At 47.2% G+C, this 13,627-nt stretch overlaps 1 protein-coding gene across 2 annotated transcripts in view; it reads right to left on the bottom strand.

Annotated features, from left to right (window-relative positions):
- The window catches only part of atp2c1 (ATPase secretory pathway Ca2+ transporting 1), a 51,359-nt gene that overhangs the window by 14,212 nt on the left and 23,520 nt on the right, over positions 1-13,627 (bottom strand). For both annotated transcript variants that reach the window (XM_041989101.1, XM_041989102.1), the window contains 10 exons: positions 13,436-13,552; positions 11,746-11,835; positions 11,412-11,447; positions 7,296-7,357; positions 6,131-6,239; positions 5,002-5,157; positions 4,377-4,445; positions 2,332-2,407; positions 2,190-2,256; positions 1,994-2,118 (listed from right to left, as the gene is read on the bottom strand). In XM_041989101.1, coding sequence (XP_041845035.1) covers positions 1,994-2,118; positions 2,190-2,256; positions 2,332-2,407; positions 4,377-4,445; positions 5,002-5,157; positions 6,131-6,239; positions 7,296-7,357; positions 11,412-11,447; positions 11,746-11,835; positions 13,436-13,552 — 907 coding nt within the window. The remainder of the gene's footprint in view (positions 1-1,993; positions 2,119-2,189; positions 2,257-2,331; positions 2,408-4,376; positions 4,446-5,001; positions 5,158-6,130; positions 6,240-7,295; positions 7,358-11,411; positions 11,448-11,745; positions 11,836-13,435; positions 13,553-13,627) is intronic.

Here is a 13,627-nt window from a genome sequence, read left to right as displayed (position 1 = left end):
TCTAACGTATCCTTCCTTCCCTCTAATACTGATGCAGCTTTTCGGTTGTGGCATAGGAATGGAATACGACGTCTGAGAGATTTATTCTCTAATAATACTTTCCTCTCTTTTGAACAACTCAGCCAAAGGTTTAATCTCCCTAAAACCCACTTCTTCCGATACCTACAAGTTCGACATTTTATACAGAATAAGATCTGTTCATTCCCAAATCCGCCCCCATTATCACCAGTCGACAGGCTTCTCGATTTGGACCCCACTGCTAAAGGCCTGATATCTGTTATTTATTCGATGATTAGTTCTATAAATCCCCAGATGCTGGACCACCTGAGAAGAGCTTGGGAGCAGGATCTAAACTTATGCATCTCAGAGACTGAATGGACTAAGATGATTGATCGGATTCACTCCTCGTCGCCTTGCGCTAGACACGGGCTGATTCAGTTTAAAGCCCTACACCGGCTTCATATTACGAATTCTAGTCTGGCCAGGATATTTCCAAATCTAGACCCGGCCTGTAATAGATGTAGCCTCTCCCCATGCACTCTTGCTCACATGTTCTGGACTTGCCCAGCTTTAGAAACATTTTGGAAAGAAATTTTTAAGTCATTTAGCGAGATTTTCGATTTCTCCATAGACCCAAACCCACTCACTGCCATATTCGGGGTTCAACCAGACGGTTCCACCTTTAACCACAGCATGCAGGATTTTATGGCATTCACGACTCTGCTTGCGAGAAGATTGATTCTTCTCAAGTGGAAACAATCATCCCCACCCTCACATAACAGATGGATTAAGGACATATTATTGTATATCAAATTGGAGAAGATTAGGTTTACACTGGCGGGCTCCCTGAGGAAGTTTCACAGAATATGGACCCCCTTCCTGGCGTACTATGACAGATTAAGGATATTGAATTGCGATGAGAACTAATTTGGATCTGACTTAGCAGTTACTCACACAGGACTGAGTGCACAAATATTAAACCCCCCCCCCCTTTTTTTTTTTTTTTTTTTTTTTTTGTTGTTGCTGTACATTTGTACGAGGGTGGGTGGGTGTTGTTGTTGGGTTTCATAATGATCTTCAATTTCTGTTTTACGTGCATAAATCTGTAAGTCTGTATATATTTGTTTATCCAGTTACTTATCCCGTCTTCTCTCTCTACTTGTCTAATGGGGCTGACACAAGTACTCCTCCTGTATTATGTCAGATTTATGCCCTATCCTGTATACCCCAAAATGTTAATAAAAAGATTTATAAAAAAAAAAAAAAAACAAAAAAAACGTCTGGGCTGTAACAATCAGTCGTGTCCGTTTATATTGTCCCACCAATTAAATCCCAGAATCTCCCCAATTTACACATTAACAGAGCCAGCATCCCTTCCTGGCTGTTGCTACGGCAACAGTGCTGCTTCTGACCTGGATGATGTGTTTAATTCTTCACATTAGTGAAGAATAACGGTCTGCTCCTCCACGATGAAGGGTCTGCAGGGTTTCTCCATGTCTGTGATTGGCCAGATGCTGCAAACTCCGCCCCTTTTATGTGAGCGTGCTCTGATCCAGATGGAAAACTCTGGGTTGAGTTACCGAGATGATCACCAGCTTCGTGGAACCGCTGATCAGGATCATGAATGTCTGGCTAACCCAGGTAACAGAGAGATACCCGGGTATGTTAGACCTGCTTCCTGGTTCGGGACTCTGGCCCAGATCTGGGAGGAGACCCCAGGACCCCGTCCACGGTCTCATCCAGGAGCATGTGTCGACATCGTCGTACAAGCGGGTGGAAGCCATACAAACTACTGACAACCATTCAGTGCAGTGAAGCCAAAGAAAAATGGATTGTGGTATGCTTTGAGTCCAGCCCTCTGCAGGGTAAAATTCTCCTATGAAAGACTGGTTCATTCCTAAAGTCACTCAGTCCTGGATTAGCTGGTAAAGAGACGATCTGAAATCAGCAGCTACTTTACAGAAACACTCAGCCTGCCGTCATCAGGACTCACCCAGAGTCTCTACAATGGGAAGCTTCTTGACAATGGCTCTCTTCTTCACCATGCGCATCACACCGAGCGCCAGCGTCACCGTCACCACGATGGGTAGACCCTCTGGGATGGCCGCCACCGCCAGGCTGAAGGAGATCAGACGGAGTCAACAGCCGTCACACTTTATCCCTGGTGGAGACGGGTCAGACTGACATACCTGACGCCGATAGTGAACATGTCCAGGATTCTCTTCCCCTGCAGCCAGCCCACCAGCATGATGACCCCTGAAACACAGCACACACACATTCAGCGCAGCGTGGACGCAGCAATGACGAAGTCTGCAGAGGCGATGAGCTCACCGATGATGCCGAAGGAATACAGCGACAGCTGCTTCCCCAGCAGGTCCATGCTCTTCTGGAGAGGAGTTTTAGGAGCCTGGCCACACAAACAGAAAACAAAGAGAGTTGGTTACCATGACAATCCTGTTACAGAGCTGCTGGGATGGATGAAGAGTCCTGTTTTCTTTCAACACCTCAGCCATCACCAGCAGCAGGGTGGGAAACATGGCTAAGGTTTACATGAATTCAACCATCCACCGGACCAGGTTACATGCAACATCCACCCACTTTACCAAGCTCCACTTCCTGCTACATGCAACATCCACCCACTTTACCAGGCTCAACTTCCTGCTACATGCAACATCCACCCACTTTACCCTGCTCAACTTCCTGCTACATGCAACATCCACCCACTTTACCAGGCTCAACTTCCTGTTACATGCAACATCCACCCACTTTGCCCTGCTCAACTTCCTGCTACATGCAACATCCACTCAATTTACCCTGCTCAACTTCCTGCTACATGCAACATCCACCCACTTTACCCTGCTCAACTTCCTGTTACATGCAACATCCACCCACTTTGCCCTGCTCAACTTCCTGCTACATGCAACATCCACCCACTTTACCCTGCTCAACTTCCTGTTACATGCAACATCCACCCACTTTGCCCTGCTCAACGTCCTGCTACATGCAACATCCACTCAATTTACCCTGCTCAACTTCCTGCTACATGCAACATCCATCCACTTTACCAGGTTTAACTTCCTGCTACATGCAACATCCATCCACTTTACCAGGCTCAACTTCCTGCTACATGCAACATCCACCCACATTACCTGGCTCAACTTCATGTTACAGGAAACATCCATCCACTTCACCAGGCTCAACTTCCTGCTACATGCAACATCCACCCATATTACCCGGCTCAACTTCATGTTACAGGAAACATCCACCCACTTTACCCTGCTCAACTTCATGTTAAAGGAAACATCCATCCACTTTACCAGGCTCAACTTCCTGCTACATGCAACATCCACCCATATTACCCGGCTCAACTTCATGTTACAGGAAACATCCACCCACTTTACCAGGCTCAACTTCCTGCTACATGCAACATCCACCCATATTACCCGGCTCAACTTCATGTTACAGGAAACATCCACCCACTTTACCAGGCTCAACTTCCTGCTACATGCAACATCCACCCATATTACCCGGCTCAACTTCATGTTACAGGAAACATCCATCCACTTTACCAGGTTTAACTTCATGTTACAGGAAACATCCATCCACTTTACCAGGCTCAATTTCCTTTTACATGTAACATCCACCCATTTTTTTAATGTCTTATTTTTCACTTAACTGTGATTTTATGATATTTTTGTCTAGTTTGCTAATACTGACATAAACCAGTGTTTCCAACCAAAGTATGTAGATTAGCATCTCTGAACACAAAACAGAAGATGGAGAAACGTTGCTGGTCTGATGAATCTCCATTTCAGCTCCACATCCAGATGCTCGGCTCAGAATCTGCTGGAAACATCATGAAAACATGGATCCATTCTGCCTTGGATCAACGCTTCAGGCTGCTGCTGGTGTAATGGTGGGGGGAGATTCTCTTGGCCCACTTTGGGCCCCTTAGTAACAATGTGGCCTGGTTTACCCCTTGCAAGTCATTACGGGCTTGTCTTTTCCTTTTGCCTAATTTTCCCTCAGTTTCTAGCCTCCAGTCTGGAAGTACTTTCCCTTATATGATGCTTAAGTTTTTGTCTTAAAGAATTTTAAAATCCCAGTTTTCACTTTTTTAAACTTCAAGAATTAAAAAGGGGTTTAACCTGGCACTAGAAGCTGGACCTGGTGAAGTGGATGGTGATCCAGAACAGTGAAGTGTTTCAGGCTGAACCTGGATTCTGTAAATGAAGATGTGAGCACCAACACGAATGTTTAAACTGCTGCTCAGACATCTCAGCAGCAAACAGAAGTTCAGCATGAACAATTATTAAAACTTCCGAGGATCCTCCGTCTCTGTAGCGATCAGCTGCTTGAGGTTCAGGATGACCTACCTCCTCAGCTTGCATCATCTTGAAAATCTCCCCAAACTCAGAGTTCTCCCCGGTTCCAATGACGATGCCCTGAGAAACAAAGAGGGGAAGATATGTCACATCCTGGATGTTTCTGCACCTCCTGACCTCACGTTGGACTTCCAGAAGTTACACAAACGCCCACTGGGAGTACTTCATAAAGGCGTTTTACCATCATTAATCCAGATCATAGTTTAAATCAGAGCATCCTTCCTCCCTTTCTCGCTCTGAACTCAGCTCTCAGAAGATCTCTGATTTTGAGTAAAAATGTTCTGTCCACCTCCACAATGTTTTAGTCTCAGATCTAACTCTCCTCTAGGATGAATAATCCTTCTGTACCAGAATGGATGAGAAGAGATTATTAATCTAACCCTGTAAGCTGGTTTTAAAGTGCAGAAATATTTCAGTCTTCTTCATGACGGATTCAAGGATTTTTCACTGGAGCTAAATTTGAACAACCGTGTGATTTAGTGATGTTCAACACTCAGTGGTCTCGGTTCTTCATTCCCAGACAAATGAGTGAGAGATGGACTGAGACATCAGCTGTTTCCTGACCAAACAGACCAGACTGTGGATCAAAGATGGCCGACGTGTCTCTCTCTGCTACCTTGGCTTTGCCGTAGCGCACCAGTGTCCCCATGAAGGCGATGTTGCTGCGGGAGGCGATGTCTGTGTTGGTGGCTGCCGACTGGTGGGAGGTGGATTTGGAGCAGGGGGTGGTCTCTCCGGTCAGGCTGGACTCATCCACGGACAGTTCGGATGCCTGGGGGGTGACACACAGAGGCTGAGTCTTTAACTGAACCTACAGGTGAGAGGAAACTTTCATTTCTCCAGAAGTGTTTGAACAACCATGAAAAGAAGGTGCATCTCAGTCAGTGGTGTGAAGGTTTGGAATAAACTCAGCCAAGTCTCAGACTGATGATTAGCAACAAGTACGGGGATGAAATCCTGAGGTGAGTTCGAATGGGAGGCTCTAACGCTGTAAATAGGATTGTAAATGTGAGCATGACTGTATAATCTTGTGTAAGTAAAATGGTAAAATGGTCTGTACTCATATAGCGCTTTTATCCAAAGCGCTTTACATGTACGTCTCATTCACACACACATTCACACACTGATGGTGGAAGCTGCCATGCAAGGCGCTGACCACCACCCATCAGGAGCAAAATGGGGTTTGGTGTCTTGCTCAGGGACACCTCGACATGAGCTCGAACCGGGATCGAACCGACAACCCTTGGGCTACAGGATGACTGCTCTACCCACTGAGCCACGCCGCCCCTAAGTGTGATTAAAGTCACACTTAGGGGTTAGCCGCCTCATCTTTTCTATCTGGCCTCTAGACGCCTCCACGTCCCACCGTCGTGATGGAAGTGTGGGGCTTGTTATGCCACACATGCGTTAACAGCGTTAAAAACGTGAATGCAATTACCTACATAAATTAGTCATCACCGTTAACACGGTTATTCTGACAGCCCTAATTCATTTATTTATATATAAGGGCTTCTATATGTACATGTTTGTATATGTACATGTGGATATGTATGTGTGTATGTATGTACAGTTTACACAGTTTCATGTTAGTGATTAAGATAGTTCATAGATATATGCAACCATCTCCTGATCTGCTTCCTGTCTCCTTCCAGCTGAGCCGGAGCGTTAAGCTCCTCTAACGTCCTGACATAAGCAGGCGAGTCGGTGTTAAAGCCCAGCACCCTGCAGAGGCTTCGGGTTTGTACCTCGAAGAGGCGGAGGTCTGCTGGGACCCTCTCCCCCACCGACAGGCAGACGGTGTCTCCAGGAACCAGCTCTCGGGCCAGCAGGTGCTCCAGGTTCCCATCCCTGATGCTGAGGAGGAAGAGGAGGAAGAGGAAGAGTTTGAGTCATACCAGAGAAGAGAGGCACACCCTTCTGTGTGTGTTTTCTGGATACGACGATGGCTTCAGAGTCCTGTTTCATTCGTTCTGTAGATGAAGACAGTGATGAAGATGTGTGCACGCTGATGTGTATGTTCTGATTTTCGTGTATCACGTGAGGACTAACAAACTAAAAATCTGTCTCACTTCACATGCTGGCGAGGAAACCGGCCTGTTCAGAAACCTGCAGTGTTTCTTCTTCAGTCCTACTTCAGCAGCTTTTAAACAGAACATTTCCTCATTCAGAAGTTCTCAGTGTTTTCGCTACCTTTACATGAGAGGGACTCGTGGAGGATTTGTCCTGACATCATGACCTTTTTGATGCCGTTTGCTGGTTCTCTGACATTTTTCTCTGCAGGTTGCAGGAAAGTCCGTTTCAGCCATAGTATGCCATCAAATCCAAGTGATTACGGTACTTTTTAAAAATGATTTTGTGGGAATAGGGGCCATCATTGAGCTACGGGGGCTAATGCAGCTTGAAGCCGGGATTTGAACCAGCGCCTACTCTATCAGCTGAGCTACAGCCTCATAATAGCAGTACCCGGATTTCAAGATGTGACTGAATTCTGATGCGTCCAGTACAGACAATCTATGTGCATGCTAAGAAGCACCGACCTGAACATGTAGCACACAACAATGAAACTCAGCTACAAGCCTCCACTGAGCATTATCACCCAAACCAAGCACAATAAAAACCACAAAACCTTTAGAACAATCAGAAAGTCGGTCTTATATTTGCTGTTTTTTGGTTAAAAAGCTGCTAAAGTCCACTCCTTAGACTATTTGTTGGACACAACTCATGAAGGTACATTTATTTACATTTAGAAGGAAAGTTTTTTGGCTGGAGTGAGACATCAATGATGTGGGAGTTCCAACGCCACCCAGGAACAACTCAACACCCCTTTTATAAATGCTGCCCCTCCCCCATACACTCCCAGTAACACATGCAAGGATGATGATGAGGAGGAGGAGGAGGAGTTCAACTCACCAGTTACACTCTGGAGGAACCAGCTTCCCGAGCTCCTCTAGAGACTTCTCTGAGCGGTATTCCTGCAGAAGAAACACAAAAAGTCACAACAACGTGGAGCTGTAGGACCAGAGGACCCAGCTGCACCTGTTCCAAGTAACACACCTGGAATTCCAGGTAACTGACACCTGAAACGTTTCCACTCAGCTGGAATTCCAGGTAACCGACACCTGAAACGTTTCCACTCAGCTGGAATTCCAGGTAACCGACACCTGAAACGTTTCCACTCAGCTGGAATTCCAGGTAACCGACACCTGAGACGTTTCCACTCAGCTGGAATTCCAGGTAACCGACACCTGAGACGTTTCCACTCAGCTGGAATTCCAGGTAACCGACACCTGAGACGTTTCCACTCAGCTGGAATTCCAGGTAACCGACACCTGAGACGTTTCCACTCAGCTGGAATTCCAGGTAACCGACACCTGAAACGTTTCCACTCAGCTGGAATTCCAGGTAACCGACACCTGAAACGTTTCCACTCAGCTGGAATTCCAGGTAACCGACACCTGAAACGTTTCCACTCAGCTGGAATTCCAGGTAACCGACACCTGAGACGTTTCCACTCAGCTGGAATTCCAGGTAACCGACACCTGAAACGTTTCCACTCAGCTGGAATTCCAGGTAACCGACACCTGAGACGTTTCCACTCAGCTGGAATTCCAGGTAACTGACACCTGAAACTTTCCTCTCAGCTGGAATTCCAGGTAACTGACATCTGAAACGTTTCCTCTCAGCTGGAATTCCAGGTAACTGACACCTGAGACATTTCCACTCAGCTGGAATTCCAGGTAACTGACACCTGAAACGTTTCCTCTCAGCTGGAATTCCAGGTAACCGACACCTGAGACGTTTCCACTCAGCTGGAATTCCAGGTAAGTGACACCTGAAACGTTTCCACTCAGCTGGAATTCCAGGTAACCGACACCTGAGACGTTTCCACTCAGCTGGAATTCCAGGTAACCGACACCTGAAACGTTTCCTCTCAGCTGGAATTCCAGGTAACCGACACCTGAAACGTTTCCACTCAGCTGGAATTCCAGGTAACCGACACCTGAGACGTTTCCACTCAGCTGGAATTCCAGTTAACCGACACCTGAAACATTTCCTCTCAGCTGGAATTCCAGGTAACTGACACCTGAAACGTTTCCACTCAGCTGGAATTCCAGGTAAGTGACACCTGAAACGTTTCCACTCAGCTGGAATTCCAGGTAACTGACACCTGAAACGTTTCCACTCAGCTGGAATTCCAGGTAACTGACACCTGAAACGTTTTCACTCAGCTGGAATTCCAGGTAACTGACACCTGAAACGTTTCCTCTCAGCTGGAATTCCAGGTAACCGACACCTGAAACGTTTCCACTCAGCTGGAATTCCAGGTAAGTGACACCTGAAACGTTTCCACTCAGCTGGAATTCCAGGTAACCGACACCTGAAACGTTTCCTCTCAGCTGGAATTCCAGGTAACCGACACCTGAAACGTTTCCACTCAGCTGGAATTCCAGGTAACCGACACCTGAGACGTTTCCAATCAGCTGGAATTCCAGGTAACCGACACCTGAAACGTTTCCTCTCAGCTGGAATTCCAGGTAACCGACACCTGAAACGTTTCCACTCAGCTGGAATTCCAGGTAAGTGACACCTGAAACGTTTCCACTCAGCTGGAATTCCAGGTAACTGACACCTGAAACGTTTCCACTCAGCTGGAATTCCAGGTAACTGACACCTGAAACGTTTTCACTCAGCTGGAATTCCAGGTAACCGACACCTGAAACGTTTCCTCTCAGCTGGAATTCCAGGTAACCGACACCTGAAACGTTTCCACTCAGCTGGAATTCCAGGTAAGTGACACCTGAAACGTTTCCACTCAGCTGGAATTCCAGGTAACTGGCACCTGAAACGTTTTCAGTCAGCTGGAATTCCAGGTAAGTGACACCTGAAACGTTTTCACTCAGCTGGAATTCCCGGTAACTGACACCTGAAACGTTTCCACTCAGCTGGAATTCCAGGTAACCGACACCTGAAACGTTTCCACTCAGCTGGAATTCCAGGTAACAGACACCTGAAACGTTTCCACTCAGCTGGAATTCCAGGTAAGTGACACCTGAAACGTTTTCACTCAGCTGGAATTCCCGGTAACTGACACCTGAAACGTTTCCACTCAGCTGGAATTCCAGGTAACCGACACCTGAGACGTTTCCAATCAGCTGGAATTCCAGGTAACCGACACCTGAAACGTTTCCTCTCAGCTGGAATTCCAGGTAACCGACACCTGAAACGTTTCCACTCAGCTGGAATTCCAGGTAAGTGACACCTGAAACGTTTCCACTCAGCTGGAATTCCAGGTAACTGACACCTGAAACGTTTTCACTCAGCTGGAATTCCAGGTAACCGACACCTGAAACGTTTCCTCTCAGCTGGAATTCCAGGTAACCGACACCTGAAACGTTTCCACTCAGCTGGAATTCCAGGTAACTGACACCTGAAACGTTTTCACTCAGCTGGAATTCCAGGTAACCGACACCTGAAACGTTTCCTCTCAGCTGGAATTCCAGGTAACCGACACCTGAAACGTTTCCACTCAGCTGGAATTCCAGGTAAGTGACACCTGAAACGTTTTCACTCAGCTGGAATTCCAGGTAACTGGCACCTGAAACGTTTTCAGTCAGCTGGAATTCCAGGTAAGTGACACCTGAAACGTTTTCACTCAGCTGGAATTCCCGGTAACTGACACCTGAAACGTTTCCACTCAGCTGGAATTCCAGGTAACCGACACCTGAAACGTTTCCACTCAGCTGGAATTCCCGGTAACAGACACCTGAAACGTTTCCACTCAGCTGGAATTCCAGGTAAGTGACACCTGAAACGTTTTCACTCAGCTGGAATTCCCGGTAACTGACACCTGAAACGTTTCCACTCAGCTGGAATTCCAGGTAACCGACACCTGAGACGTTTCCAATCAGCTGGAATTCCAGGTAACCGACACCTGAAACGTTTCCTCTCAGCTGGAATTCCAGGTAACCGACACCTGAAACGTTTCCACTCAGCTGGAATTCCAGGTAAGTGACACCTGAAACGTTTCCACTCAGCTGGAATTCCAGGTAACTGACACCTGAAACGTTTCCACTCAGCTGGAATTCCAGGTAACTGACACCTGAAACGTTTTCACTCAGCTGGAATTCCAGGTAACCGACACCTGAAACGTTTCCTCTCAGCTGGAATTCCAGGTAACCGACACCTGAAACGTTTCCACTCAGCTGGAATTCCAGGTAAGTGACACCTGAAACGTTTCCACTCAGCTGGAATTCCAGGTAACTGGCACCTGAAACGTTTTCAGTCAGCTGGAATTCCAGGTAAGTGACACCTGAAACGTTTTCACTCAGCTGGAATTCCCGGTAACTGACACCTGAAACGTTTCCACTCAGCTGGAATTCCAGGTAAGTGACACCTGAAACGTTTCCACTCAGCTGGAATTCCAGGTAACTGACACCTGAAACGTTTCCACTCAGCTGGAATTCCAGGTAACTGACACCTGAAACGTTTTCACTCAGCTGGAATTCCAGGTAACCGACACCTGAAACGTTTCCTCTCAGCTGGAATTCCAGGTAACCGACACCTGAAACGTTTCCACTCAGCTGGAATTCCAGGTAAGTGACACCTGAAACGTTTCCACTCAGCTGGAATTCCAGGTAACTGGCACCTGAAACGTTTTCAGTCAGCTGGAATTCCAGGTAAGTGACACCTGAAACGTTTTCACTCAGCTGGAATTCCCGGTAACTGACACCTGAAACGTTTCCACTCAGCTGGAATTCCAGGTAACCGACACCTGAAACGTTTCCACTCAGCTGGAATTCCCGGTAACAGACACCTGAAACGTTTCCACTCAGCTGGAATTCCAGGTAAGTGACACCTGAAACGTTTTCACTCAGCTGGAATTCCCGGTAACTGACACCTGAAACGTTTCCACTCAGCTGGAATTCCAGGTAACCGACACCTGAGACGTTTCCACTCAGCTGGAATCAGACAAACATCTGGACTTGGGACCACACCGCTAACCCAGCAGCAGCAGACAGGACGTACCTGAACGAAGGCGACCGTCACGACGATGATGATGGCCTGGAAAAAAGAAGATTCCAGAGACAAATATTGATGTTTAGGGATTTTACAGCTGATTTTGTGCATTGACACGGGTTCATCCGGAAGGACAGATTAAAAGCAATTTGTTCAGAGGAAAAAAAAATCATTTTGTCATAAAATGAACAGATTTATTTCTATTATTTCAACTAAAACTAATTTTTTTCTGGGACATTTGGATTTTATTCTGACTTAAAAAAAGAAAAGATCGTGTTTCTGTTGTTTGAACCACGTCCATGTGATCCAGCAACCCCCCCGATGTGCTGCTGGTGCGACGTACCACTGTGATGCTGATGGCGTCGTCAAGCTGATGCATGAGGACGCTGATGACCGCCGAAGCCAGCAGCAGCAGGATGAGGGGATCTTTGAACTGCAGAGGAAGAAGACGACAGCAGGAGGATCAGTGGGGGTTTAGATGTTTGTGGTGATATAACCACGACACCCGTGCAGCTCCACTCCCGTTGAATCTGGAGTTATAGACATTATAAATAATAGGGACATTCTGGAAAGACAACTCTTCTGTTTTTACGTTTAGGATGAAAGAATCTGTCCGTTTCCGGTCCCTGCAGTCATTCCAGAGTGGAAGCTCGTGATCCAGGAGCTGCTCGGTGTTCAGAGGAACCAGAAAGTGACACACTTTACTTTTAGATCCTTAAATGCTTGTTTGTGTCAACGTTCATAACAGAAAATATTTCACGTGGACGTTCGCTGCCTATGAGGCTCGAACTGGAGCCTGAAAACGGAGCTGAAGATGTATGAAGCTGCATCCAGCTCTATTTTCAGCTCCAGCACCTGATGACCTGGTTTCCACGTCAACAGCAGGGCAGAAAGTTTAACCCTTCCATGTTTAATCTCTGGTGGCAGCTCCTGCATCTCCACCAGACCATCCTGCTGGGGAGCCGTTTACACAAGGCCGACATGTTCAATGTCAGGAACAAGAAGGACGGAGGGAGGCCGTTCTGTCCAGACCTCTGATCTGAGAGACTAAAGCATCACAAGTTTCTCCAGAAAATGATGAGCTGCAGAAGACATTATTCCCCTGTGACCTCTGAAGCTTCCAGGAACGTTGGCTTGTTTGCAGGATGCTCGAGGACGGGTAAAACTCAGAGCTATGTCTGTTTCCTGTGTCTGATCACAGAAGTTGAGGCATTTCGTCTTTAGGGGGGCGGGCCTTCCGCATGAATCTGACCTCAGATGATCTTCTTCATCTTCATCAGTGGGCCAATCAGAGCTGTGACGTCAGAAATTGAAGGTCAGTTACATGAAAACCCTCCCGTGTGACATGATGACCTGATGACACGAGGTCAACCTTTCCCCTTTTTCTACAAACTGCCTGAGATGTGAGAGGAAGCAGTCAGACTGTAGGTGGGACAGACATCAGAACCAGCCTTCGTTCGTCCTTCATCCACCGTCTGCCTCCCTTTAACGTCCTCTGCATCCTTCATTCTGTCCCTTGCATCATCCCTCTCTCCTTCCCTGATGGATTTCTATATTTAACCTCTCTGTTCTCCGTCCTCTCCACCTCCAGCTGCTCAGCTTCTGTCCTTGTCTGAGTCCACGTGGTCCAAACAAACTCCCCAGAGCGCCGTTCTCCATCTCATCACTCAACTCTGAGACACTGCTCTGATTTCCCGGAACAACGACTGGCTGCTCTTTTCTTTCCCTCCTGATCTGTCCTCAGGACTTCTGTCTGTGTCCTCTTTGTTTGCAGGACGTAGGAGGCAGCTGATGAATGCTTTCACTGCATCATGTGATCAAAGAGATACAGAAAAGCTCTGGTTTTAATGTTTGGCCACCTTGCAGCTCTGAGGACAGAACAGAGACACTCTGGATCATGTGGAGCCTGCAGGCACGTTATCAGGCATCATGTTAAAAACAGTCCCCTGGTTTGATCCTGAGTGGCCCCTCTGATTGGTCAGCAGCACCAGCAGATAATCCTGAAGCATGAGGAGGACAGAGTGGACCGGTACCTGCGAGATGTATTTCCTCCATAGCGGCTCCTCCTCGCTGATGTCGAACTCGTTCCAGCCGTGGTAGGCCCTCCTCCGGCTCACCTCCTCCTGGCTCAGACCCAGCTGCAGGTCGGCCTGCAGAACCAACAGTTAAACGTTTCACTGACAAGTCAACCACAGAAAAAGCATTTTTCCTTTTATCTTGTATTT

This window comes from Melanotaenia boesemani, chromosome 6, assembly GCF_017639745.1.
Source record: "Melanotaenia boesemani isolate fMelBoe1 chromosome 6, fMelBoe1.pri, whole genome shotgun sequence".
In the NCBI taxonomy this organism is placed as follows: Eukaryota; Metazoa; Chordata; class Actinopteri; order Atheriniformes; family Melanotaeniidae; genus Melanotaenia; species Melanotaenia boesemani.
This window is presented reverse-complemented; position numbering and strand designations above follow the sequence as displayed.